Source organism: Eublepharis macularius, chromosome 1 (assembly GCF_028583425.1).
Source record: "Eublepharis macularius isolate TG4126 chromosome 1, MPM_Emac_v1.0, whole genome shotgun sequence".
NCBI classification, from domain to species: Eukaryota; Metazoa; Chordata; class Lepidosauria; order Squamata; family Eublepharidae; genus Eublepharis; species Eublepharis macularius.
The window spans coordinates 55,691,467-55,718,332 of record NC_072790.1 but is presented as its reverse complement, the minus strand read 5'-3'; the positions used below and the strand labels follow the sequence as shown (position 1 = coordinate 55,718,332).

At 40.4% G+C, this 26,866-nt stretch overlaps 1 protein-coding gene across 1 annotated transcript in view; it reads left to right on the top strand.

The window, feature by feature from the left end:
* Positions 1-26,866, top strand: part of TPO (thyroid peroxidase) — a 121,625-nt gene that overhangs the window by 19,320 nt on the left and 75,439 nt on the right. Inside the window, exons 4-7 of the mRNA XM_054971173.1 lie at positions 242-371; positions 2,796-2,925; positions 5,551-5,757; positions 19,644-20,159. Coding sequence (XP_054827148.1) covers positions 242-371; positions 2,796-2,925; positions 5,551-5,757; positions 19,644-20,159 — 983 coding nt within the window. The remainder of the gene's footprint in view (positions 1-241; positions 372-2,795; positions 2,926-5,550; positions 5,758-19,643; positions 20,160-26,866) is intronic.

The following is a 26,866-nucleotide window of genomic DNA, read 5'->3' as shown; positions in this document are numbered from 1 at the left end:
CCTACATCTTTTCCACACTGTGACACTGAGAGATCTCTGTCTTTTGGTGCTACACCTCTGAAGATGCCAGCCACAGCTGCTGGCGAAACGTCAGGAACTACAATGCCAAGACCACGGCAATACAGCCCGGAAAACCCCCAACAACCAACCCATACCATGTTACAGTCCCTTTGATGTTATTCAGTACTGGTAATTGTTAAGAAAATATTGGTAATATTGAATGTGTATATTTAATTTCCAGATCTGCTATCCCCTGATGTGCTGAAGATAGCCAGTGTATCTGGATGCCTACCATATATTCTGCCCCCAAAATGCCCCCAAAATTGTGTGACCAGTAAATATAGACATATCACCGGTGTTTGCAACAACAGGTATGTCTTATAAATACAATACTACCAATTCCTTCACTTTGAGTGGGAAATTCCTGATTCTAGAACTGACGTCCCACCTTTCAACTGAGTGATTTGATGTCTTCCCTTTGGCTTGAATGCAAAGGACCAGCAGAAACAGAAATGGAACTTAGCACAGTCCCACTTGCATGAGATCTTGAGCAATACCTAGCACTTTCCTCCTTATATGTTAATGCCTAGAAATTAGTTGCATGAGATCATGCACAAGTGGAAATGCAAGTGGTGATAGAATAAATGTGACTTAGTACAATTAGCTACTGTGGGTTTGGTTGGTTGCGGGGGTTGGGGTGTCATTTCTGCTTGGGCAAGAGCTCTAATACAAATGGGAATTTTGCTCAGAATTCTACCCCCTGGTCTTTATTTCTTCACTTCGTCTTTGCTTTTCATTGAAACTTGAGCTGACTTGGATGATGTACATGTTCACATTAAGAAAGTGAATCTAGAATTGTAGCAGTTATTTGGTATCAAGGAGAAATATTTGGCTTTGTTCAAACTATAGGGCTGAATTTGGCTCAAAACCTGTCTTTCTGTACATCTGTTCAGTGTGAAATTTCTTTTAAACTTTGATCTAAGTTTGAGAGATCCCAATAAGAATCTTACAGAATTTGGTAACTTGGTAACTTAATATATAAGTAACTTAAGCACACAAATGTTTTTTCATTAAAACTATGAACCACCACAATTTATCCACAAAGGTATCTTTCTGGCATACATCCCAATTGAGAGACTGCTGTGCAATCCTACACGAATATGGACTCTTGCACATGTGAATTGTCCATTTGTTTCAAATAAGATCTCTGTTTAATATGTACAAAGGTGATGAAAGTTTTGTCTATCCCATTAAAATTAAAGGCAAAGTGGTTCGACTACAAATCAGTACTCTACTGATTTGAATCCCACTACTGCCCTGAGCTCAGTAGGTGGACATGGGCCAGCCACTCCTCTCAGCCCCAGCTCCCCAGCTGTATTGTGGGGATAGTAATAACACTAACTTGTTCACCGCTCTGGGTGAGACACTAATCTGTCTAGAAGAGTGGTATATAAGCACTGTTGTTGTTGTTGTTGTTGTTGTTGTTGTTGTTGTTGTTGTTGTTGTTGTTGTTGTTGTTGTTGTTGTTGTTGTTGTTGTTGTTGTTGGGGAGGCTCCATATGAGCATTAGAGCTTCTGAATCAGAGCTCCATATGAGCATCAGATATGGTGCACTTTCTTTGTCCATAGCAAATTTCCTTTAAAAATCCAGTGGAAGGTGTCTTATGCCCAAGTTCCAGTGATCTTTTAAAATATTAAAGCAATCATGAGGAAAATCACTGGTTAAACTGTTAAATTAACATATCATTACTTTTAATTGAATGAAATAGCACTATGTGTGGTATGCTATTTCAGTAGAGATGAATCAACTGTAACTAATTTGAATGCTTTATTAAGGCATATGTCAACCTTCAAGCGTGAATTATTGCTGTTAATTAAGTATATTATTGTCCCACATTGCTTTTCAAATAGAGCCCTTTGGTATTCTGATGATCAATGAAGTATTACTAAAAGTAACTGTTCTCTGTTTAGTGTCCCCACAGAAATGCAAGTGTTTGTCCCACACCAAGGAAATCCACTTTCCCACTGAACATTTACACCTGTCAAGAGCTGAGAGACAGATGTATATAAGAGACTGCCATAAGTTTTATTATTTCCAGTAATATTTGGCATGGCTATTATTATTCATTACTGTTGTACTTAATTCCTGTCTTCTTTTAGAAAGTTGGGGGTGATTAGATTGGGCTTCCAATAATCTTACATTCAGGAATTGCCATGCCAGAAGTTCATTAACCCACTCTCCAGATCTTTCTCCCTTCTCTTTCCACTCAGTGAAAAGTGCATATGCATACAGACTCCCAAGAGAATCCTCCAACCATGCACACAGAGCTACTACCACTAGAACAAAAGTAGTTCCCTCAGTAAGTCCAGCTGTTGTCCCCCTGTCAAGAGGAATTATCAGTTTGATCAATCTGTTGCCTTCTCCTCTCTGAGGAAAGCTTTGTCAAAGCAGTGGGGTGAGCTTGTTCTGGCTAACTTCAGGCAGGTCAGGTGTGTAAAGGAGTTCTTTTACCTGAAAATTTAACTGAAAATTCCTCAGTCGTCTTCAGATGAGAATAAGGAAAGGAAGAACTTGGTTTCTTCCTTTGAAGTCTTAATTTTACATAGGTTCCTTTCTTGATTGCATTCATATGGTTCTGATATATTCAGAAGTACTATAAGACTTCCATGTCCTTATTTCTCATAAATCTATTATCAAATGAATATGTTGATTTAAGTCTGTAGATAGTTGCCCATTTCTCTTTTGTAATTATTACTTTAAGTTAATTGCTTTTTTTTCCAAAATCATTTGCAAGAGAACATCCTAGATGGGGAGCTTCCAATACAGCTCTGGCTAGATGGCTTCCTCCAGCTTATGAAGATGGATTAAGTCAACCCAAAGGATGGAATTCAAGTTTCTTACATAATGGATTTCCACTGCCATCGGTTAGAGCATTTCAAATGATTTACGTATCTGTACTAGTCCAATGGTTCTGAAAATGGGTTGTAAGCTTCATTTGGAGGCAGGAGACATGGAGAGAATGAAAATCTAGGTCTAGTGTAGTGGTCAGAGTGAGAAGACCCAGGATTAAATCTCAACTCATCTATGAATATTATTTCGTCTTCTTAGGCTGGAGGAAAGTTCTTTGGAGGATGGTTGGATCTACCAATCTATCTCTCAGCCTAGCCTAACATATAGAGTTACTATGACGGGAGGGGGGGCAATGTATGCTACCACCTTGGAAGAAGGAGTTGACAAAAATGAGCAAGATAGAATTCTGAAGCAGACAGTGCATTCCTTACTGTGCAGTCAGGAGGACCCAAATAAACTGGATGCTCCCTGGCAGAGGACTTTCACTGATCAATTGTAGCTTATATGGGGTGGGGGAAGACAATCCCCTCATTGCCTGAGGTGATTTGGAAAGAAGGAAGCTCAGAAATATCTGCTGCTTTGTTTGGTTAGTCTTAGTTTTCTCAAAATCTAGTATTTTTAAATTACTAAAATTAGTTCTTCCTCTTAAATAGCATAATTTATATAAAATCAAACTGAAAACTGGTAATGTTATACATTCTAATATAAAATATTAGAACCATCATTAATTAGAAACCATTTAAGACTAAACTTTTACTACTCTGAACTTGAAGCACGCATCTAGTGTGAAATGAAGCCGTTTTATGCTATAATAGCAGTCTATAGGTTTGTGGAAATGAAATTCTACTGTACGAGTGTCACAGAATTCAGATTCTGTCATTTGAAACTACTGCTAACAACCTATATTACATCAAGGCAATCATTCTTCCAACTTCTCAAGAAATTGACAACATGTACAGTTTCTCAGATCCTTCTTTTCCACTGTAGCAGTGGTCTCCATCCCATGGATCAAGATTACAAAGCCACAATTGCTAGGTTGCAAGTCCTTATAAAGCAACCATTTTTGCTGCCTTTTGGAAGGCCTTTTTGCTAGCTACACAAGCATAGAAAGCTAAGATGTCTGTCTGTCTTTGCATGCAAGTATGCAACATGGCAACAAAGATCACTCATTGCTTGGAGAGGACTTCTCCATGGCTGGTTCCTTAGCACAGTACTCCTGGAGCTTGGCTTGGTTTTCCTGCCCTGATTCTTTGGTCTTCTGGCCAGAGTCCTGAACTTGACACATGTAAGGCCATAAATCTGCCCCTCCCCCCAACATGGCTTCCTTTCACTGCTTGCTGCTTAGCAGCTCCTATGAACAGAGGATTCTGGATCTAGAAAATATGAAGAACATTATCCTACAGGTTCCTTGTGCTAACAGCTACCCACTACATTTTGATTTGCCCTTAAGTATGACTATTTGATTCTTATTTTGTTATCTGATATTCTTTCTCATTAGCTCTGAAAGCTAAGCATCTTTCTCAAAATACTTGAGGATGTTGGATTAGCTATCCTTTTGTAAGATGTTGGTGGAGATAAATATGCATTCTCCCTTCTACTTGTCCTGTTAATAATGACAGAGATGACATTGCATAGAAAGAGGGAGAGTGATGTGAAGCAGACTTGATTTTCAACTGGTCAGAACCTACCTGGACTGTAAATGTAATGGTGCAGTTATTGTGATTGATAGACTAGGAAATACATCATTTGCCACAAAGCTTAATGGCTGAAAATTTAGAAGGGCTCAGCATCATTTGGCAGCTATTTTTATGCTATCTAGTATCACTGTTATCACATATGTGGCAGGAGACACGACCCTTAGCCCATTCTCTGTCTCATTCATTTCTATATCTTATAAAATCACATAGATAGGATTTTGATTCTTTCCCCTCTGGAAATATTCAGGAATGGATACTTGCAGGACTTCATTTTGAACCAAACATTAAGCCAACAAAAGTAGACCCAAATATTACAAAACACTTGTAGACAGTTCAAAAGATGGTGTGTAGACTTTAAAAGATACAACGAGTACAAACTGATAACCACCTACTGTGGTGGTCTGTTAAAAAGTGGTACTTCTAGCTTCTTGACTAATAATTTGATCATACTGTAAGTTAAGCGTTGTTCTCCCCTGTTCTATTCTATCTCTACGACACCAACTCTAGAGGAAAGCTGCGAGTGACTGGTCCAAGGCCATCTAGCCAGCTTTGGGGGATTTGAACCTGGGTCATAAAAATTCTAGTCCAAAATGCTGGCTCAAGTATCAGTTGTCATTCTACACGATTCAAAATGTAATATCTGACTTTTAAAGTGACCATTTCATAGGACAGTCATTTGTTTCTGCCTCAAGGTAATTAAAATAAGTTTCTTATTTTACAACTGCATAGAAAATATGTCAGTATATATTTGACCATCTCTGAGATACTGACATATCAGCCCCCCCTCCCCATTTCAGAGCAAACATACCGGCCAGTCAAAACATTAAAAATAAATAAGCAAACTGAAAAAGCCAAATCCTTATAGAACAGCTTTACAACATTAGACATTCTGCCAAAAGCAATACGTTTCATTACTATTTTTGCTCACTTAAGCTATTTTAGCATTTATGAAACGTAAACAGTATGTATCACAGCAACTAAATTAATTCTTTTTTTCTCCAGGTGCGTGAAGTAACAAGAAAAATTATCGAGACATCTAATGAGGCTGTTACAGAAGATGAGCTACATTCCGATATTTTCATTGTATGGGGGCAATACATAGATCATGACCTTGCCTTTACACCTCAGAGTACAAATCAACCTTCTGTGCTGGGAGAAGGTGATTGTCAGAAGACATGTGGGAACCAAAGTCCATGCTTTCCAATACAGGTACAAGTCAAATGTTGTTATTAAGATGCATGAAGATTGAATAACGTTTGCCTCCTTGTCCTAGAAGTACTGAGATTTTTCTTACTGGAGCTGGTTACACACGTGGGGATATCCATGTAGCACTTACTTTGTGTTTTGTGCATTGAGTTTCCAGTGCTGGTGCACACTTCTGTTTCATCTTTGCACACATGCCTACACCAAAGCAGAGTAAAGTCACTTCATGTAATCTGGACACTATTCTTTCATTGATGCAGTCCAAAAATACATTTGCCTTTTTAACTATTGCATTACACTGTTGATTCATGTTCAGTGGACAGTCTAATAAGATCCAAGATCCTTTCCCCATGTACTACAGTGAAGACAAGTCTTTCCCATCCTATAATTATATATTTGATTTTTTTCTACCTAAATGCAGAACTTTACATTTATCTCTGTAGAAATTCCATTTTGTTAGATTTACGTTTTCCAGCTTGTCAAGATCATCCTGAATCATGCTCATACTGTCTACTGTATTAGCTGCCCCTCCCAATTTAGTGTCACCTGCAAATGTAATGAGAGTTCCATTTATTCCATCATCAAACCAGATAATTATTTAAAAACCTAGAATTCCACCCAAACCAAACTGAAGCAAGGGACACTGTGACAACTTAGCCTGACTGAACCAGTGTCACTCATAGAAACCAGGCAGACAAGGAGAGCTCCTGCACGGATTGGCTACTCACTCACTCACTCCCTGTTTTACTCCCTCTCCCTCCTCCCTCCTTCCACCTCCCTTTCCCTTCTTGGAAAAAAAGAGGGAAAAGCCCAGGAAGGAGTCAGCCAGAGGATGAAGCCACATTTCCTGGATTTACCTGGATTTATCCAAGGATCGGAATCTGGGTTCCCAGATCAGATGCTGGATTGTTTTATTAGATTCAGGAAATCCAGATTTAGCCAGATCAGCAAAAAATCTGGCTTTCTTCCTGAATCCCAGATCTGGATTGCATACTCCTAATGATTAGTCTGACATTGCCTTCATTCTCCCTTTCTCATTCTTGAAGATGGGGAAAACATTTGCCCATCTCCAGTCTTCAGGCAATTAAAGCAATTGGAAGGAATTTTACACAATATACCATGTCAGAAGGCATATACGATGTCAGAAGAACACACCTGGAGAGAGAATATCAGGTTTTAGATGTTATTATGTATGATTGGAAGTGTCACTCTAATCAGAGTTACCCTAATCAGACTTCAAGGGACTCTGAAGGGAGTAATTCTGCTTACAATGGCATGTAAATGTACATCATTTGCAAGAGTTCAAAGTTAATTGTTCCATCAATTAAGATTATAAGATATTTTTCCAGTATGTATAGGGAACAACTGCTTATACAAGCTTCCATGCATGAGGATGGCTCCATTCATTCTGATGGAGGTACAAGATGATGACTTTGATGCAGTGGAGCAGTGGAAAGATTTCCACCTACAGAGTGTGACTTTCTTGCCTCTCCCATCTTGCTTCAGAGAGGAACTACAAGTGACAAAAGGCACAGATTGGACACTTGTCAGCTTCCCTCAAGTTTTGATGGGAAATGTAGGCATCCTAGTCTTGCAGCTTGGGTCTCTGTCTGCTGTCCAATGGACTTTTCAACTGTCACTTGTCCAACATTCCGCCAAGCTGCCTACATCTCCCATCAAAACTTGAAGGAAGCTGACAAGTGTCCAACCTATGCCTTTTGTCACTTGTGGTTCCGCTCTCAGTCTGAAATGCCCCTCAAAATTCTTCTTCCATTTCTGACTCCAGCGTGAGGGAGGAAGTAAGAAAATCATGTTCTGCTGGTGGTAATCCACAGAAACATCCAACCCAAAGCCTCTGTTGAAACAATTGGAGCAGCTCTTGAACATGGATGGGTTTCACATGTGTATCAGAGCTGCCTCCTGCAAGAAGTCGGATGTGGTTTCATGTCAGCTGCCTTTTGTATATGGCAAGATAAATCCACTATGAATTTCAGTGAGAAAGGTGAGCTACAAATGAAGTAAACAAAGAAAACCAAGAGAACGGATACCCATATTCAAAAGGGCCAGTGGAAGGCTGATGAGCTTGGTCTCCTACCATTCAAATGTCAAATGCAACAACTTTTCTTCTTACTTCTTTCAAAGTAAATCAGAAAACACATCATGGCAACCAGAAGAGGTATTTTTAAAAGAATGGCACACTGAATGAATAAAATATTCCCAAAGAATAAGAGAAATTTCTTCTGAAAGTCAATGAACTTCTCCCTTTAAAACTACAAAACACAATCTGGCCTTCATACAAATTGGCTAGGTGATGAGAATGAAATGTCAAGCGCTGCTGCTATTGGTGCTCCAGCTTGTATCCACTCCCCGCTGCACCAAAGCAAAATGTAGCTCAACGGGTAGTTCAGTCTTCTCAAGAGGGATCTCAAACTGTGCCACCACATGTCCAGACAGAACATCAGGGAGAATTTGTTTTTCTTACAAATATTTGGGGGGGGGGTGCTCTTTTATCCCTTTCAGAAAAGACAAGTAGCCACATCTAAAAATAGGGGTTGGGATAGCAATAACCTGGGCCAAAGGATGGGCATCCAGTCCTATCAATAGGACTGTTAAAGATGGCACCATTGGGACAGTATATTGTACATCAAGAGGGAGGCAAGGGACAGCAAAGCTGAGGAAAGAACTGAGGCCAACTGATTAAAATTTGAACAAAAGGTAACAAAAAGGTTTTATAAGACCTTTCAAAGCCTGACAGTCTTTATGCAGACTGCTGTAGTGGCTATGTTGGCACAATTTTCCCTGTTCTGTGCCCATCATGCTATGGTATTCATCAGTTGCAGTTACATTATTTAAAAAATCATTATCAAATATTAGGTGCTTGAGGTTACTCCCCAACAACCACAAGGAGTTTGAGGAGGTAGATCTTCTTCACATTCTATTTCCCCCACAGCCCTTGTTGACTACTTGAAAACCAAGTGTTTCACATCCCTGCACCCTGCTGAACCAAATGCAATGTAGCACAGCGGGCAGACTCAATTGCCCTCCTTTTCTCTGCATGAAACACAAAATAATATAATAATAATAACATTTGATTGTATACCACCCTTTAGGACAACTTAATGCCCACTCAGAGCGGTTTACAAAGTATGTTATAATTATCCCCAGAACAATCACTCTGTGAGGTGGGTGGGGCTAAGAGAGCTCTGAAAGAGCTGTGACTGACCATTTATGTACAGATTGTTTCTAAAGAGCAGATCAGCAGCCCAAGTCTCCCAACATTCAAAGGAGAAACCTGGCTGAGGCTAGTTATGGCTTCAGATTGTGATTCCAAATCTCTATAATGCTTTCAAGTATAAACAGCTTTCACTGACTAGCCACCAGGTTAGAACCTTTCGCACACACAGAAGATTCTCCCCACACCAGCCTACCCTTTCCCAATATTCAAACTAAAGGGTATGAGGGCTGCTTATCACCAGAGACAGACCCCATGACTCTGTCCTCTCCCAGAACTAGAGGTAAACCACTCTGCCACAATTCCAGGCAGACCCAGCCTTCATACTGCCTGCTCTCTTGCTGAGGCAGATACCTACTGAACTGCTGCTGAAGATCCCTCCAATATTCCAACTCCCCTCTAAAAGGTGATGGGATACTGGAGCAGCACTCCCATAGGCTCAGAGGTGAAACAGCTGGGTGGCCATTCTACCTTTCAGGAACAGGACAAACCTCCTATCCATCACCAAGTCCAACAAAGTTCTAAGTGCCCATGATGACTACTTCAATACCCCCCTCGAAATATCAACTTATTTTTTTAAAAAAAATATCTCTCTCTGGTGCCCCTGCCAATTAAGGTTGCCAGGTCCTTATACCCTCCTGGCAGCAGGGAGGGGACCCAGTAATTACTAGGAGAACGATCTCCGTGCATGTGCAAAGCACTTCTGGAAGTGATGTCATCGCAATGGCAGCAGGCATGCTCCTGCACTTTTCATGGGTTCAATTCAGCCAGTTAGGGGCCAAAATTGGCCCCTGCAAAGGGCAAGAACATACCCGCCATAGATGCGATGATATCACTTGAGGAAGTGACATCGTCACGCTCCATTAGAAACGCTCCTGCTGCACACTCACCCAGGTTGCCTGCCAGTTGACTACCTCCTACTAATCACTAGTGATCAGTGGGTAATGGAGCAAACCACTGGAAGATTGCCTGCCACTGGTGGGCAACTGGAAAACTTACTGCACATGCTTAGTCTGCCTGTTGGGTAGTCTAGTTATGTTTGAGGTTGAAAGTTGAACCAACAATACTATATCATCAAACAATCTGATTGATTTGCCTCACCTGTGTTGTGGGCCACTCATTGGAAGGGAATAAATTAACATTTTGTTCGTTCTCTTCAAGACTAAGGTGCAAGCCTCGAGCACTATAGCACAGAAGTTGTTTCAGCAAAGACTGAGAGTGAACTGTGGCCTTAAATACTCCCAAGGAGTATTTAATACTTGCAAGGAGGTGGAGATGCAATCCATGCTCTTCCAGGTGCACACTAGTATTTGTAAAAGGTGTCATGTCTGGTTAAGCCAGAGTGTACTCTCTTGAGAGACTTAGTTGAGGAGAGATCTCAGGGGCTGCATTGGGCTCTGTGTTGCAGGGTTCAAGGCTGACATCTGAGTAAGAAGGTAGGGCTGTATCCCAGAGTGAGAAGGTTGACTCACCTTTCTGGGACACCTCTAGCATATGAAAGGAGTTTCCTAGAGGTGTCTCTTGACTGCCTCCCTCTGTGGTGGTGTTAGCTGATCAGCCTCTTCCTAATCAGTCTTCAATCTCTTTGCCTGAAAAGGACAAGTTTGTACTCTGGTCTGTGACAATCTTTTCCAAAGAAGTGAAGATTTAGAATTGCTTTTTCTGGAAACAGGTAGCAGGGGTATCCACAAAAACATGGGATACATCTAAGAGCCAAGCAACATGTTTCAGTGTCCATGTGCCCAACATGTGTCTGTCAATGCCATTTTAGAGGAGAATTTAGTTCTTTAAATATTGCTGCAAGAGCCCCATCCTGATCGGGCATGCATTGCAGCAGCACCTTGTGATCTCATCCCCTTCCCCACACATTTTCAAGTTCCAAAACAGCCCCCCCCCCCCCTCTATTTCAGCACTTGGAGAGGTATGGGGGGCAAGATTACAGGGTGTCCCTGTGATGCAAGGCCGATCAGGATTGTGGCAATTTTAAAAACTCTCCTCTAAAATGGCAGTAGTGGCCATGGGTTGGACCCATGGCTTCTGTAATGTGTGATTTGGCTGCACGGTGGTAAAAAGCCCCAGATAGGGGGAAAGGAGAAGAAAGTGATGTGGGAACAGTGTGAGTATGGGAACAACTCATGTTGTATTTTCTGCCTTAATTTCCTTATGTCAGTTTCTTTCATCTTCACCAAGTTTTAAAAATAAGAAATCTCTCTCAGAACAAGGGATTTTTTTTCTCAAAGCAGAAGAACCCTCTTGAGTGTGATAATTACTATTCAGAGACTGATTTTAATAGCTGGTAGGTATTTGATGGCCTCTGCAGTAATTAATTTGAAAAAGTCAGCATTATAATTATATTTTATTTAAAATAGCCTTGGTGATAAATATAATTAAATAGCTGGGAATATTTTCTCCCAATAATTAAGTATGAAACATCCTGTGAACATACTGCCTCTAATTTTAAATGGAGCATCTTTAACTGAGCCCTCGGAGAAACATGCAGTGAAATTCTTTTGTCAGGTAGATTGGTTTTACCAAATCAAATATTCCATTCTAGAATTACTTCACAGTGGTATTTATTTATTTAGCAAATGTATATGCTTCCTCTCCAGAGACAAGCTTGAGGTGGCTCATACAAAGAGCAGCATAAAAATTTTCAGTAATATATCAAAACCGTAAAAACAACATTCCACAACATATATCAGCCATAAAACAGTCTTCAGGCTAGAAGCAGACCATAAAACTGGTTAAAGCCATGGAATCCCCTCAACTAAAACCATGGAATCCCTCAACTAAATGCCTGCGTAAAAAGAAACGTTTTGGCCTGGCACTCAAAAAACAGTAAAGTAGGTGGCAATTGAGTTTCAAGGCAGAGAACATTATAAAGGCAAAGTGCTAACATGGAGAATGCCCTGTCTTTGATCAACATAAAGGCAGAGGCAAAAAGTGAAGGCCTTAGAAAGTGACTATAATAGACAGGCTGGATAAAACAGAAAGCCTTTATAGTCACCACTGAATAATACCAGATACTGAAGATATACAACAAGGAGGGCTCCCCAGAGGCCATTATTGGAGGCAGTTTAGTGTACTAGATAGACTCTTTGAGTGCAATCCTAAACAGAGTTACTCGAGTCTAAGCCTTAGACTGGAGTAACTCTGTTTAGGATTGCACTGTTGGTCTGATCCAGCCTGCCTCTTCTTATGTTAAGAATTATCAGCGCTAGAAAATGTTGCAGTAACCCACATCCATCCAGCTATATTGGGAGAAACCCACTGATGCTGCCCAGTTTGTAATTTCAGGATTCAGTTTATGAATTTGGGTGGCTTACATTATGCCCACATAATGGATAGAGAGTTCTTTTCAGGCTCAGATTGTACTTGAAGGTGAAAAAGAATGACTCCATCCTATTTGCCTGGAAGTTCTGAGGAGATCTCTTTTTCCTTCTCCTCAGGGACACACAGTTTCCAGGGGCCTTGACTTCAACAATAAGTAAGTTAGGCACCCTGGAAAAATATATTCACAGATTCTCCCCTCATTTCAGAGCTGATGCTGTGATTGTGTTCAAAGCATCACAGAGGAAGGGAGAGATGTCCTGTTCACTGCCATTGCCACCAGAGCTGCCAAACAAAGTACTAAAGAAAGGAGATACAAGCAGAACTAAAATTTTGATCTAGCCAATGCAATCAGTAAGCTACCGTTTGAACATGCCCCTAATTATTTCCTTTGTAGGGTAAACTGAATGTTTACCGTTTAAAGCCTGATATAACTAAAAGATAAGACAGCTGTTTGATCAAAACAGGTCAGACAAGTAAGGTTACCACCAACTCCAGCTTGAGAAATTCCTAGCGATTTGGGAGCAATGCCTGGGGATGGTGGCTTCATGTACTGGGTAAGCTCCCTTCCCTCCCTAAAGTCCACCCTCTGAAGCTTGCCCTTTTCTCCAGGGGACCTGATCTATGTACTCTGGAGATTAGTTGTAATTCCAGAACACAAGACCTGATCCTACAAAAGAAGCCACCCCAGCTATGTATTTATTACAGTTGTATCTCAACTTTCCTCCACGCCGCCCAGAGTAGCACTTTAGCCTTTCAAAAATCCTGTGAGGCCGGTGAGGCTGAGATTATTATGACTTGTCCAAGGCCACTCAAGTAGCTTTGCAGCTGAAGCATGGGTGAAATTATCCTGCTTTCCATACTGTTACTGTCTGTCTTGGGGGGACTGAAGTAGAAGATGGGGAGCACCGTTTTGCCACATCCCCCAGTACCCCACACTAGACCATACCCACTTAGGCTGAAGAAAACTGAACTCATGTACAAAGAGCTCTGCCTGGGGTATAATGAGTGAGAAAAGGGGGTACCACTCCTGCATTATGCTGGGAGAGGTAAATAAGGGAATAATCAGACAAGCCAATACTATTTGGCCAATTAGCACCTTTTCTTCTTTTGCATGGTCAAGGATTTTCTACAAGCAGATTCCATCATATTATACTTCTCAGATTTGTAATATAAATAGCATTCTACATGAATCCACCTAGTTCGAGAGATGTTGCCATGTGCAGGCTAAGCTTTTCCTCTGGCATGCAGAGTGCAAAGGAACGGCCTCATGTGAAGATTCTTCATTAGCACTAGAGTAAAATGTTAGTCATAGCAAGTGCGTAGGGGAAGATCATCATCTTCCCAGCACATATTTGATGTTGCTTAAAAGACAGCTGAAGGAAATGCTCATTTGCACATTCAGCTGTTGGCTGAGCCCTTCAACTCATAAAAAATAAATAAATGAGGCAAAGGGACTTCATTATGCTGCTCCACCAGTCCCTTAAGGTTCGTTATTGCTGCTTTATCACGAGCCATACTGAATGATGTGGGCTAAAACTGCAGAGGCAGTCAGCCATAGACTATTCAGAATGCAAAGTCCCAAGTCACTGGGTATAAGGTGGCAGCTTTTCTGCTTTCTACCCTGTTCAGTGCATTAATACAGAGTGAATCACTCCAGGTTCTCTCTCTTCAAATGGGTGTCCAGAAGAAAAGTTGATCAAAGATAGATAACGATACCATACAGATTCTGATTTTAAAGGAAGTTATGTCAGGAATTAGGATTTATTTTGTCGTTTAAGTACACAACACCTTACAGGCTAACAACCAAGGAAATAAAGTCCCTGCCTCAACAAACTTACAGATTCCTACCTTGAACAAATTAGGCAAAGGAGAGAGTGGGATGAAAGAAGAGAAAGAGGAAGGAGAACGACAGGAAATGTAAGAGCTGATTAACTAATTAAAGCATTTATATTTTGATATTTCAGAGGTTGCTTCCAAAGATCAAATAAATCAATGGTTAAATAGCAGGACTAGGAAAAATATATAAGCAAGGTGCATCAAATAATCTTGTTACAGTATTCAAGTTGGTGTAAATTAGGGCTACACTAATAACAGAGCAATCCTAAGCAAAGTTACTCCAGTCTAAGCTCACTGATTTCAATTGGCTTAGACTGGAGTAAGATAACACTGTATGAGTGGGAAGAGGGAGAACAAAAAAAAATCAACAAAAACTCTCAGAGAACATGTTTACTGGTACCTAAAGTACAGCAAGGTTAGCACTGGGTAAATCAGTGTAGGGAGGGACTTCCAGAGCCAAAGAGTGACAACTAAAAAGGGCATGTCTTTGATGCTCATTCATCTTACCTCCATAGGTGACAACATGCAGATCAGGGCATCAGAAGCAGATCTTGCCTGCTGGGCATGCTTGTACAGGAATAGGTGAGGCTTCCAATACCCTAGTCCTAAATCACTTATGGCTTTATAAGTAATGATCAGCTATACAATAGTAGTGACTGTAAACAACTGAGTTGAGAGAGCCCCTATAGGGAAATGTATTCTGGTAGGACAGGAAACAAGAAGCAAAAGGGGGAGATTTGACCTGGACCTATTCTGTTTAGTGATGCAGCAGTTGTTCTGTTTGTTTAAGATATACAATAAACCTAGTTTGGAACTTAAATTGTATTCAGTTACCTGATAAATTAAGGTTGCCAGATCTCCTGCTATCATGAGAGACCTCCTATGGGCAATCACTGCTGCCTACTGCTGCTCTGATGGCAAACGGGACAAAAATAAACTTTAAAAATTGCCATCGGCCTCATGGCATTACCTACTTCTGGGAAAAATTTATGTCAGTTCCTAGAAAGGCATGACATCACTTCCAGGTTTTCCAGAGAATTAACATAACACCATCACACTGGTGGTGTTCTCTCATGTCCCTGCCCCCCAGATGCCAACTGGCAACATTATACAATACCAGCACTTTGAATGATGCCCAGCAAGGAATCTGTAGCTAGGATAGCTCTTTAACAATGCAGTCCTAAACAGGGTTACACCTTTCTGAGTCTATTGAAATCACTGTGCTTAGAAGCTTGTAATGCCTCTTAGGATTGCACTGTCTATTGGCAAAGCATGCAGGCTTTATTCATTTGGGGGCAAAGGTGGAAAAGAGATCTAATTATGTACTCCATTTCAATTGAAAGGGAATATAAGACCCAACCAGATAACCACATGAATAAAGGATACAAAGGCTGCAACAGGGAATCTCAAGCAAAGAAAACTCTTGATTACACAACAGAGGTAATAAAGTGTACGATTAACCGATGAAATATTCATTGTCAAAATAAAGGATCACTCTTTGGAACTCTTTCCACTGAACTAATGAGTGCAGAAGTGGGAGCATTTATTAATCAAACAAGTTTTAATCAGCTTAGGAGATAAGCAAGTATTTAACATAATAGCCTACTTGATAGCATTCCCCACATTAATGAGTTTTCTGTGGTGTTTTAAAAATAGGTGGTCTATTGAATAGTGCAAGGGGGGGTGGAATGCCATTAAGGAACAGATTTTAAAGCTCCATTATAAGTATCTGTTCAGTCCTCATCAACTCATTTAAATTTCAAACCTTTCTCTGCCCATCTGATATTTCTTGCATTTCAGAATGTTCCTCCAGTCTTCATGTTTATACTTGCATCAACATACATTTATAAACCTTTCTTATTTAGAAATATACTTTACAAGGAAGGGATTTGACAAGCAACTATATTATAGGGCATGATCGCTGCAAGATTAATATCTGGATCTCTCAATGACTGGTACAGTGAGTATATGTGTGTCTATGTACGTGTATAGACAGACAGACAGACAGATATATAAAAACTCACTCTGAGCAGCATACAGAAGAAATGGTGGTAGGTCTATCTGCAAAGGGGAAGCATTCTTCTTTATCAAAAGACTGAAAAGAATTCCCTTGTGTGTCCATTTTACTGAGCAGCATCTATCCCTATATGCTGTATTTTAATATTTTATACCCGCCAATTTTAATTGTTTTGATATGATGATTTAATGTTTTTATAATGTTTTTACTGTTTTAAGCCATTGTTAAACCGCCCTGAGCCCTTCTGACGGGGAGGGCGGTCTAGAAATGTGATTAAATAAATAAATAAATAAATAATTTTTAAAATCAAAAGCATTGAAATTTTGTCCCTTCTTCAAAGGATTGAATATTTTTTGAAATTCACAATGGTGTTCCTACAAGGAGTCCTCACTAGGGATTGTTCTGTAGGGCTACTGAGTCCTGAACATTTTTGTTAAACCTTATCATAGTTTATTATACCATGAGATACTGGGGGAAAATCACTTAGAAAGGGAAGGAAAGAGCAGGAAAAAACTGCTTCTTGTAGATGATATTAGACACTTATATACTTATTTAGCTTATTTATAACCCACCTTTGTCACTGAAACTCAATATGGGTGACAGAGTAAAAAAGAGAAAATAAATGTCATACCGTATGGGATGTCAAATGAACAACGCAATAGGACTAGAATACAAAATTGAATTTCAATACCAATGCACTAGAACTAGCAATACAAAATTAAATGACAACGTGAACATCAAACTGCTCAAGATGATGTCGTGTGAACACTGCAAAGTGTGGGATTACAAAGGTACAAGACAATGCAAACCCCATTTCCATATGAAAGCGCCCTTCTGGACTCCTGGGGTAGAGTTTTCTTAATTTAAACTATAAACTATAAACAATAATATAAAAACTATAAACAATAAACATAAAGAAAAAGAAAAACACAACATTCTAAACAGAAGACACCTGAACAATACATAAATAAGTTTTAAAAAATGCCCTTCTGAACTCCTGACATTCTGCTAACCCAAACGAAGCCATAATGCAATCCAGAGATAATTTAGTAGCCGGCTATGCAGCAAACATGAACCATTCTTATCCTGGGGTTGCTTGCAGGTTCCAGGTACATATAATGAGTCTCTCCTTCTTTGCCTGTCCACCTCAGACATACCATCCTGGTCCCTGGGCTTCAAGTGAGACAAGACATTAAAATTCCAGTGTTATAGTTCCATCATTTTCAAAACCTGGTTCAAAAATATTTTGTTAGGCTATCTGCTGAGCTTTCAACAAATTGGTCATGTTTCCATAAATAAGCATTAGGTATTCCTGCAGTATCTACATTCTCAGTGTATTTCAATCTTAATTTAGCCAAATCATTTGCATTTTTGTTATATCTTATAAAGGAAAAACAATTCCCGCCCCCCTCAGAGTATAATACCTATTCTATGCCAAACCTCCTTCATTCTCACAAGGAAAACATGTATTTGTAAGGGCTGAACTCTCTACAGAATAGGGTGTTAATTGGCATCCAGTCAAAAGCTGCCAAATGTTCTTTAGGTCTTTCGACAACAGTATATCCCTGGGAGTTTTGTGGATTCTGCCTGATTCTCTGCTATGTCATGCAAAAGTTCAATAGGACGCTGATATGTGCCAACAGAATAACTTTAGGAAATTATCTAAGCCATATGCTTTTCCCAACTATAGTTCTCTGTGTGTATAAAATAATACAGTATTTAAAGTATTTAAGTCACATGGGAGAGCCTGCAATGTACTTCCTTCCCATATTGCTCTACTCCAGTGCCATATCACAGGAGTCTACAATGTATTGGTCCCCCCCCCCAACTTTGTTGTAACCCAGAGGGTTAATAATGGTAGGAAAAGTAGACATATCACTAGCCCCATTAACCTCTGCCTGCTAACACCAAAAGAATGGTGCAGGAAAGAGGCGTCTACATCTCTGAAGTACAATGGAAGGATATACAATGAAAAAAGAGTGGAATTATACAGATGAAGTGGTGGAACTATGAAGACAAGATTGGGCTCCCCTTATGAGATAACAAGGGTCAGTTTCTCCCTACACAGTAATGTGCCTTAGTAAATAAACCATTTTATCTGATCTCATGGCTTATTCACAAATCACAACTATAAGACAATATTTCTGGGGTTTTCTTTTGAAAGAACTGACAACTGGATTATTGAGGCTGTTATTATCATGTTAATACATAATGTTTTTAATTTTTCTATGAGATTATTTCAATTATATTATTGGAAGCCACCTTGGAGCCATTATTATAGCAAGGCATGTCTTGCAGATAGCTACATAGAGTCTCCCTACATGAGACACCTCGACACGTTTGTCAAGTGCAGGGAAATGCAATGTTAGCCAGGAAGAGTAGTTTTAAATTTTTTTTTAATTTAAATTTTATTAAACAATAACATTTTGATACATAAAACAACTTGATATATATAACAACTTGGTACATGAGAGATAAGTTGCAGTCATGTTGTGAGGCTAACATGTAGGAAGCGTAGTTCTAAAAGACAGAGCCAGTGGAGATCGCTCCTCAGAGAGTGTGTTAACTTCATAATCACCTCCCCAAAGACTCTGTCACTTTCACTTCTCCAGTCTAAAACTGTATGAGATCACAACCAGAGGGCAATGAGGACTGGAAATGGGCTGGAGCTGCCTTCCAGAGCTGGGCTTGGGCCTGGAGAGATTATAACGGGCTGAAATTTCTCTCCTGGCATTTCACAGTCCCTTCACAAAGCTCTACTGTACAGCAAAGCCTTTGCCCTGCCACCAGCTCTGTCTTTTAAAACTACCCTTCCCAACTAACATGGCATCTCCTGACACATATTCTTCACGTGTCAGATGTCTCATGTAGAGGGACTCAGAGACAGAGGCTGTATCACGGAGCACCATCTGTGTACATCTGTGTAGCTGGTTTTATGATCTCATGGGTGGAAGCATATAAGCACATCATGCTCTCCATCATGTCTCTGCAACATATTGTTATATACTTCTGTATCATACCCATCATAATGATAAATATTTAAATAATAATCAGGAACAAAAACATTTATCATCATATATGATAAATATATGATAATTTTAAAATTCAGGAACCAAATGCGGTATATGAGGGTAACGTAAATTTCTGGGATTATCAGTAATTGAAATGAATAAAACAGCATTTTTCTGTGATTTGTGCCAAGGGGAAAGTTATGTACGTCTGCCTGCACCCTTAATGATGTAATGTGCCTGTACACAGTCATCTATTTTAAAATGCTGCCGACTTAAGAATTCAGCTACGTTCAGTACAACTTGCAACTAAAGAATGCCACAAGCATGTATGGAAGGGAACCTCTGGTTCGTGGGTGGGCGGGCAGATGTGCACACTTTACTTGTAGGAATGAATAATACTGTTATATCTGTGCTCATAATACAGGCATATTAATTTTACTAATGAAAGATGTTTAATCCACAGGTTTTTGCAAATGATACATTCTCCATGGAAATGGACTGCATGCCTTTTTACCGTTCATCCCCTGCATGTGCCACTGGTCATCAGGGAGTTCTCTTAGGAAACCTGTCAATCCTAAATCCAAGGGAACAGATTAATAGTCTAACCTCCTTCATAGATGCTTCAACAGTTTATGGTAGCACACCAGCAATAGAAAGCAAACTGAGGAATCTGACAAGCAAAGAAGGCCTCCTGAGAATAAACGCGCAATACTTTGACAATGGCCATGAATACCTGCCTTTTGTCGACAAAATCCCCTCGCCTTGTGCGCAAAACCTCAAAGCAAATAAAGTAGAAAGGATTGAATGCTTTATGGCTGGAGACAGCAGATCTAGTGAAGTTATTTCATTGGCAGCTGTGCATACGCTGTGGCTGCGAGAGCACAATCGCCTGGCAAAAGCTCTGAAGAAGCTGAACCCCCAGTGGAGTTCTGAAACAGTCTATCAAGAAACTCGCAAAATTGTTGGGGCTCTACATCAGGTAGGCTATTTGGTTTTAAAATCATGCTTATTAAATCTTTAGCTTTGAAACAAAATCAGAAGAACATTTTGAAGAGTTTGCAAGGCTTGGGAACTTCATTGCTTCTTTTCAGTACGTGTACTCTTTCTTCCACTTTGAACTTTTTGCTACAAGATGCAAGACTCTGAAACTGCTTGATATTTATTCTCCTCCCAGCCTTGAGTTACTAGCTTGAATTCTGTGGGTGGAGTTCAGCTTAAGCAATTGAGCTTTTCAGCCTTATGCTTCCCATTGCAGCCCCAACACCTCCAGCAAAGCTGCTCCCTTGTGACTGGCCCACAATCAGTTATGCTCTCAGGTAATTTTATACTCTGAAAATAATGCTCTCCCTCCTACTTTAGATGGCAACTACACTTCTTTCAGATATGAAGCACAGAATAAAGATTCAACAACCTTGTCTCCTCCTACCCAAGTGTCTCCCCATGTTGCAACATTATGCTGAACATATTTATTCAGACTTAAGTCACATCCTGTTCAACAGGGCTTATTCCAAAGTGTGTGTATGCACAGGGTTATAAACAGCTGTGAACCTCCCACCTTCAAGATCAGCATCTAAACTAAAAGAAGACATCTTCTCCCTACTCTACCCATCAATCCAACTGTGGTGTTTCCACAGGGAGCATTTTCCCCATTTAAGTGATCAGAGGGGAATATAGGTTTGGTGGGGGGGGGGTTGTTTTTCATTTATCACATCCCATTCATATGGAAGTTATAATCTCCCTGAGCTTCCTTTCCTTTTCTCTGTTCTTTTTAAAACCAGAAAAGTAGTATTTCCATTTCTACCATTCTTGATGCAACATTAGTCTTTTTATGTAAAGAAGAAACATTTTCTCATACTGAAACACTTTTCTCATGCCCCGTCCTCCATTGTTTATGCCCCTCCCGTGCAACTCAGCCTTCAGTGAAGAAGCACACAAGTAATCCCAGAGGACATTCCTAAATTGTACTTCTGAGAGGCTGTTTTCTTTGCTCCACCCATGAATTATCCTAAACAAATAATCTTAAACTGTTGGGGAGGGGGAAATAACATTTAATAGTTACCAGGTTCATTTCTGTAATTCACTGACCAGGATCATGGGATCCCCCCTCCCCTCCCCATAGCCATTTCAGATCCCAGAAAAGGTTATTCCTGGAGTTGAGGGACTTGTGTACTAATAGCTACTAGAGATGGGCACGAACCGGAAAAAAAATAAACTGTACGGTTTGTGGTTCATTGCATTTCATGAACCACGAACTTTCATGAACCTGCCCCAGTTCGCGAACCGGTTCATTTGGTTCATGAAAACAGCACATCCAGGTCAGCAAATCGTCACTTCCGGGTTAGCAGAAGGCCATTTCCGGGTCAGCAGAAGGTCTGGAGGAAGTTCATCCCCTGTTGCCTAGGAAACATTGATCAGCGCCTGGTTGTCTGCAATGACGAACCAAAAAACGAATCAGATGAAGCAGCCTAAAGTTCATGGCAGTTTGTCAGAAATGCGCTCTGAAGAACCACTGGTTCATCATGAACTTCGTATTTCGGTTCGTGCCCATATCTAATAGCTACACCAATCATTTGGTGGCACTGGGGAGAGGAAAGGAGATGAAATTGTTCCTTTCTTTCTCTTCCCTGAGTGTTGCTCTACTCATGGAACAGGCAACAAGGCCAATCTCATTCCTTTCCCACTGCCCACCACAGCTACCCCCCACCACTACCAGGCAAGTGGAGAGGGTGTGAACAATACTAGAAGAAACAACAAATTATCACTATCAGCAGCTCATTTAAGACTCCAAAAGAAACCTGAAAACCATGCATGCTACACAACAAGGAGACAAAAAGAGAGGGAGAAAGAAGGGGGTTGTGTCAGGAAAGACACTGTTGCTCAAGGCAGAGTCACAATGTCATGCAGGTGACATTGCATGACCAGAGAGTAGCATGACCAGAGAGTAGATGCAGAACATACGCCCACTTGGGAAGGTGGCGTGATTAGGTTACCTCTCAGAGTACCAGCTCGGGCTGGTTTTAAAAAGGCTGAGCAGATACATGATGGTTTTTTCAGGCTCTTGAATGAGTTATGTTGGGAGTCTTGCTTATTGTCTTGCATACTTGAATTAATTATTCATAGCCAGGAGGCGAGGGAGTTCTAGAGGCTTGCAACAAAAGGTCTTTTATCAATGTACTCCATAGAGCATTTCAGCAGGTAGGTTACTCCCTTTTTAGAGTGCCTCAGGAAATTCTTGTGTTTCAGAGCCCCCCAATTTAATATCAAACTAGATATTTCATCCAGGCCTCTGGCAGTTTAGCTAGAAGATATTTAGGGATTAACAACAATGGAGAGTCTTGAGACTTCCGGTTCGGGATCCATGAAGGTCTAACGCAGCTCTAATCGTGGAGCTGACCGGGCTGCTGTTTAAGCAGCTGGCGGGGCAAAATCCAGCCCGCGGCCGACTGTTCTCAGGCGGAGAACAGGCATAGAACGCTCAAGCACCTCAGGGCGCGTCGATCTCGGGCGAGGGGGGGTCCTACGCAACAGATCCTCTCCCGACCCTTGAGGTCCCACCCTAAGACAGGTTGGCTATAATCTCTGCGGCAGTCCTGGTGCCAATGCGGTTGGCATAAGACCTACATGCCCAAGCTTCAACAGGGGAAGGAAGAGTGGATGGGAATCTAAGATTGAAACAGCGATTACAACCCAAGGAAAGTGAATGAGAAGGTAAAGATCACTATCTCTTGAAACGGGACAGATTACTAAAAGTAAAGAAGAATTAAAGTAGACTTTTAAACTGCAACAGACTCAGTATAAGGAGGGGAGGACCCGGCAAGAATTATATTAGAAAAAGGACTAAGTTAAACGAAGTTATTAAAGAGATTGGACTATTGTTTTGAATACCTGTGGCTATAAGGAGATATCAGGCTGTGAGAAAGTTTCACCATCGCGAGAACTGCTGTGGGAAGTCGGGAAACAGGAAGTACGTAACAACAATAGAGTTGCTGGAGAGAGGCGGCCCTTGCCAGAGGGCAGGAAGTAGGGAATCGACATTTTTGAAAGGGGAAGAGCCGCGGCTTCAGCGAAAGAGGAAGTAAGCCATATTGGATTACAAAAATCATAGAGGAACCATAGAGAAAAGACGCCTGACATTTTGGACTCTTTAAAAGTTTTTTTTTTTTGAAAGACCGGGACATTTAAACTAAAAGGACATTAAATTAAACGCCACGGAGCTAAGGAAGAGAGCGGACTCGTGGGAGCGAGCCAAAGCAAGCCCCACGATGTCGAAAAAAGAGTGGCAATCGGCGATAGAGAATTTGGATAAAAAACTTTTAGAAGTGATTAAAGAGCTCAAGGACATGAAACCGGAGTTGGTGAAAGAGGTTAAAGAGGTTAAAGAGACAGTGAAAAATGAGCTGGCAGAAGTGAAGAAAGGTATAGAAACAATGCAAAATGACCTGCAGGGAACACAGCAAAGAGTCAAGGTAGTGGAAAGCGCGGTGGAGAATTTAGCAGATACGCAACGAACAGAGATGAGGGTGATGAGGGGGAGAATGGCGGTTGCGGAAAGTAAACATATGGAGAAGCAGCTGAGGTTTCGCGGCTTGCCGGGAGTGGAAGGAAAGACAGCTCAAGAACAGATCACTGAGGTGTTAGCTGAATACCTGGGGAAGGAGGAGGAGGAAGTTGTGGCTATCCTAGATGTGGTATATCGTGTAAATTCAAGAATCGCGACCCAGAGGAAACTACCAAGAGATGTGATTGTGCAATTCACGACCAGAAATATAAAAGAGAAGATTGTGACTAAACAGTTTCAAGATCCATTGGAGATTGATGGCAAGACGATTATTATCATGAAGGAATTACCCAGATCGGTGTTGCTAGATCGAAAAAAATATAAAGCTCTAATTCAGATTCTGAAGGACATGAAAATAAGGTACAGATGGGAACTACCAGAAGGAGTGTCCTTTGAATTTGGAGGAGTGAAAAAGCGCATTAGATCTGAATCAGAGATGGAGCAGTTTATAAGGGACAATGAAAAGGACTTACCAGCAACAAGATTATGAATATGGAGTGCAAAGTTTTATCTTGGAATGTAAATGGACTTAATTCACCGAATAAGAGAAAAGGTATTTTCCACTGGCTATTAAAACAAAAATGTGATATTGTATGTTTGCAAGAGACTCATTAGAAAACAGGATGCAAAGTATTTAAAATTGAATAAATTGGGCAGTGATTTTGTAGCGGCCTCTAATAAGAAAAAAAGGGGAGTGGTATTGTATATAAAAGAGGAGCTACAGCCAAAGTTAGTGTATAATTGTATAATGGAGATAATTTTATAATTGCAATGAAGGAATTTAAGTAAGGTGGGAAAACATATATTAAGGTATAGATGATGTATTAAATTGATTGAATTGGTTTGGAGGTATATATGGGTCAAATTGGTTGACTATTTTTTGTGGATAGTTGCATAATGGAAGAATAATATAATTATATAGTTAAAACAGTATAAAGATAAGATATGTAGAAAAGTAATATATAGAGTATAAGTTAAATTGGTTGACTTATATTGAATGTACTGTTTATAGAAGTATCTAAAATTATGCTAAATGAGGGATAAATTGTTTGTCCCATATTGAAGATGAGATTATAAGATAGAGTATAGAGTACCAAAATTAGCTAAATGATTATTATCAAAAGAAAATATGCCAAGAATGTATTATTTAGTTATGTATTATTTAGTTGTTAAAGTAAGTAGGAAGACAGAAGGAGCACTGTGTTATATAGATAAGCTTAGAAGAAAGTGAAAGTCTACGTTTGACAGATAGAATAAATTTAAAATGAGTAAGGGAAAAGGGACAAGGGGTTGGAAAACTGTTGGAAGTCAACAAAAGGGGGGGAAAGGGAGGGGGTTAGAATTGGAAAAATTAAAGGAAACTGATTGTAATGTACAATTTAATGACATCTAATCCAATAAAAAATTTTATTAAAAAAAAAAACAATGGAGAGTCTTGTAGGTATAAATAGCAGCACGGATTCCCCGGTACACACACAGTTTTCTCTTTCACACACACAATGAGGAAGTCTGACCCTTGAGTGCTGGCCACTGTAGCTGGACTTGGTTCCTCTCTGTTTCATTTCAGGATGCATAACTCTTCTTTGTGCTGCTCAGAGCAGCCCAGCAAGAAGATTTTGTTTTGGTCACTGGCCCAACATCTCACCGCTTCTGAAACTGCACTCACTTCATGACACAGAATACATGTACCCAGGTTTCCCAAGCAGCATGAAATGGTGACAGTGGTGATGATATTGATATTGATGATGATGATGTGTGTGTGCTTACAATGTGAGAGGCAGGCAACACAGGCGGCTACTACTGCCCAGTGCTGGCTACAGCTTGAATTTGGCCCCCCTCTGCTAACCTTGTTAGCTAAGGCACCAGATTGCAACGGTCCTCAGTGCATGGGAAATTCCTGCCTGTTCTGCAACCCAGAAGAAGCTGATTCGAGCCCAGACATGACACCTGCCAGAGCTTGTACTTTTCAAAATTTAGAGAGTAGCTCAGTGGTACAGCATGAGCTTTGCACGAGGAAGATTCCAGAATCAATCCCTTGCATCTCCTATTACAAAGTTCAGTTAGAGGATGGTGGACTCTACCTGATACCCTGAAGAGCAGCTGCCAGTCCGAGTAGACGATACAGTCCTTGATTGACCAAGGGCCTGACTCAGTGTAAGGTGGATTTGTGGGTTCAGATTTCCATACTAAAGCCTAGCCCTGATGATACATCATGGGAAACTGCAGTGGGTGGAAGAGGGAATTGTCAGAATTCAGAGACCACCACCCCATACAAGTGGAGATGCCTTTTGCTTGGACAAGGAATACTTTTCTCCCGTTTTCTTTCCAGATACTTTCTGCTTCTTCTTTCAGGTGCCATATTTGTTCTGTTTCATGAAATCTCTTCCTCTTCTAGCTTCACTTTACCGCTGGGAGGAAGGGGTGACCGCATTCCGTACACAAATAACAACTCTCCTCAAAAAGCTATTTGAGAGTTATGAGGCATGAACCTCTGCCTACGAGGCTTTTCCAGTACAGGCTGAAGCAGTTTCACCCTTTCAAGGCCACTGACTTCAGTTGACTTAGAAGGGTGTAACTCTACTAAGGATTGCACTGCAAATTACATACATATTCTGAAAGCAGTGGTGACAGAATATAACAATTGATTATATGGGGACATGGGGAGGAATCCTTATTAGGTTTACTCAGAAAATACAGCAAATCCTATATTATCCAATGAAGCTTACTCCCAGGAAAGGGATTTTAGGATTGCAGCCATAATCCACTTACAAGACACCTGTGTGTGGAGAATTCCAGTTGAGCTCCACAGAACTCTGTTTGCCCTACTATGCCCACATATGAAAGTGTTGGGTTATGATTTTTGATTATAATATTTTAGCAGAGTAGAGCTTTGCACAGCATATAAAGAATCACAGAGACATATGTTCCGCTTCTAAAATAATGTTTACTACATAAAGGATAAAATAATAAAGGTTACATTGGTGATAAAATAAAGAAGAGCTAACTAGCTTGTACATCCTTACATGGTGGAGGTAACTGTGCAACTGACTGGTGGGCAATGGCGTCCTGGACAAAGGAAAGAATGTTAATTGCCCCCAATAAACCTGGTCAGCCAATAATCAATCCTA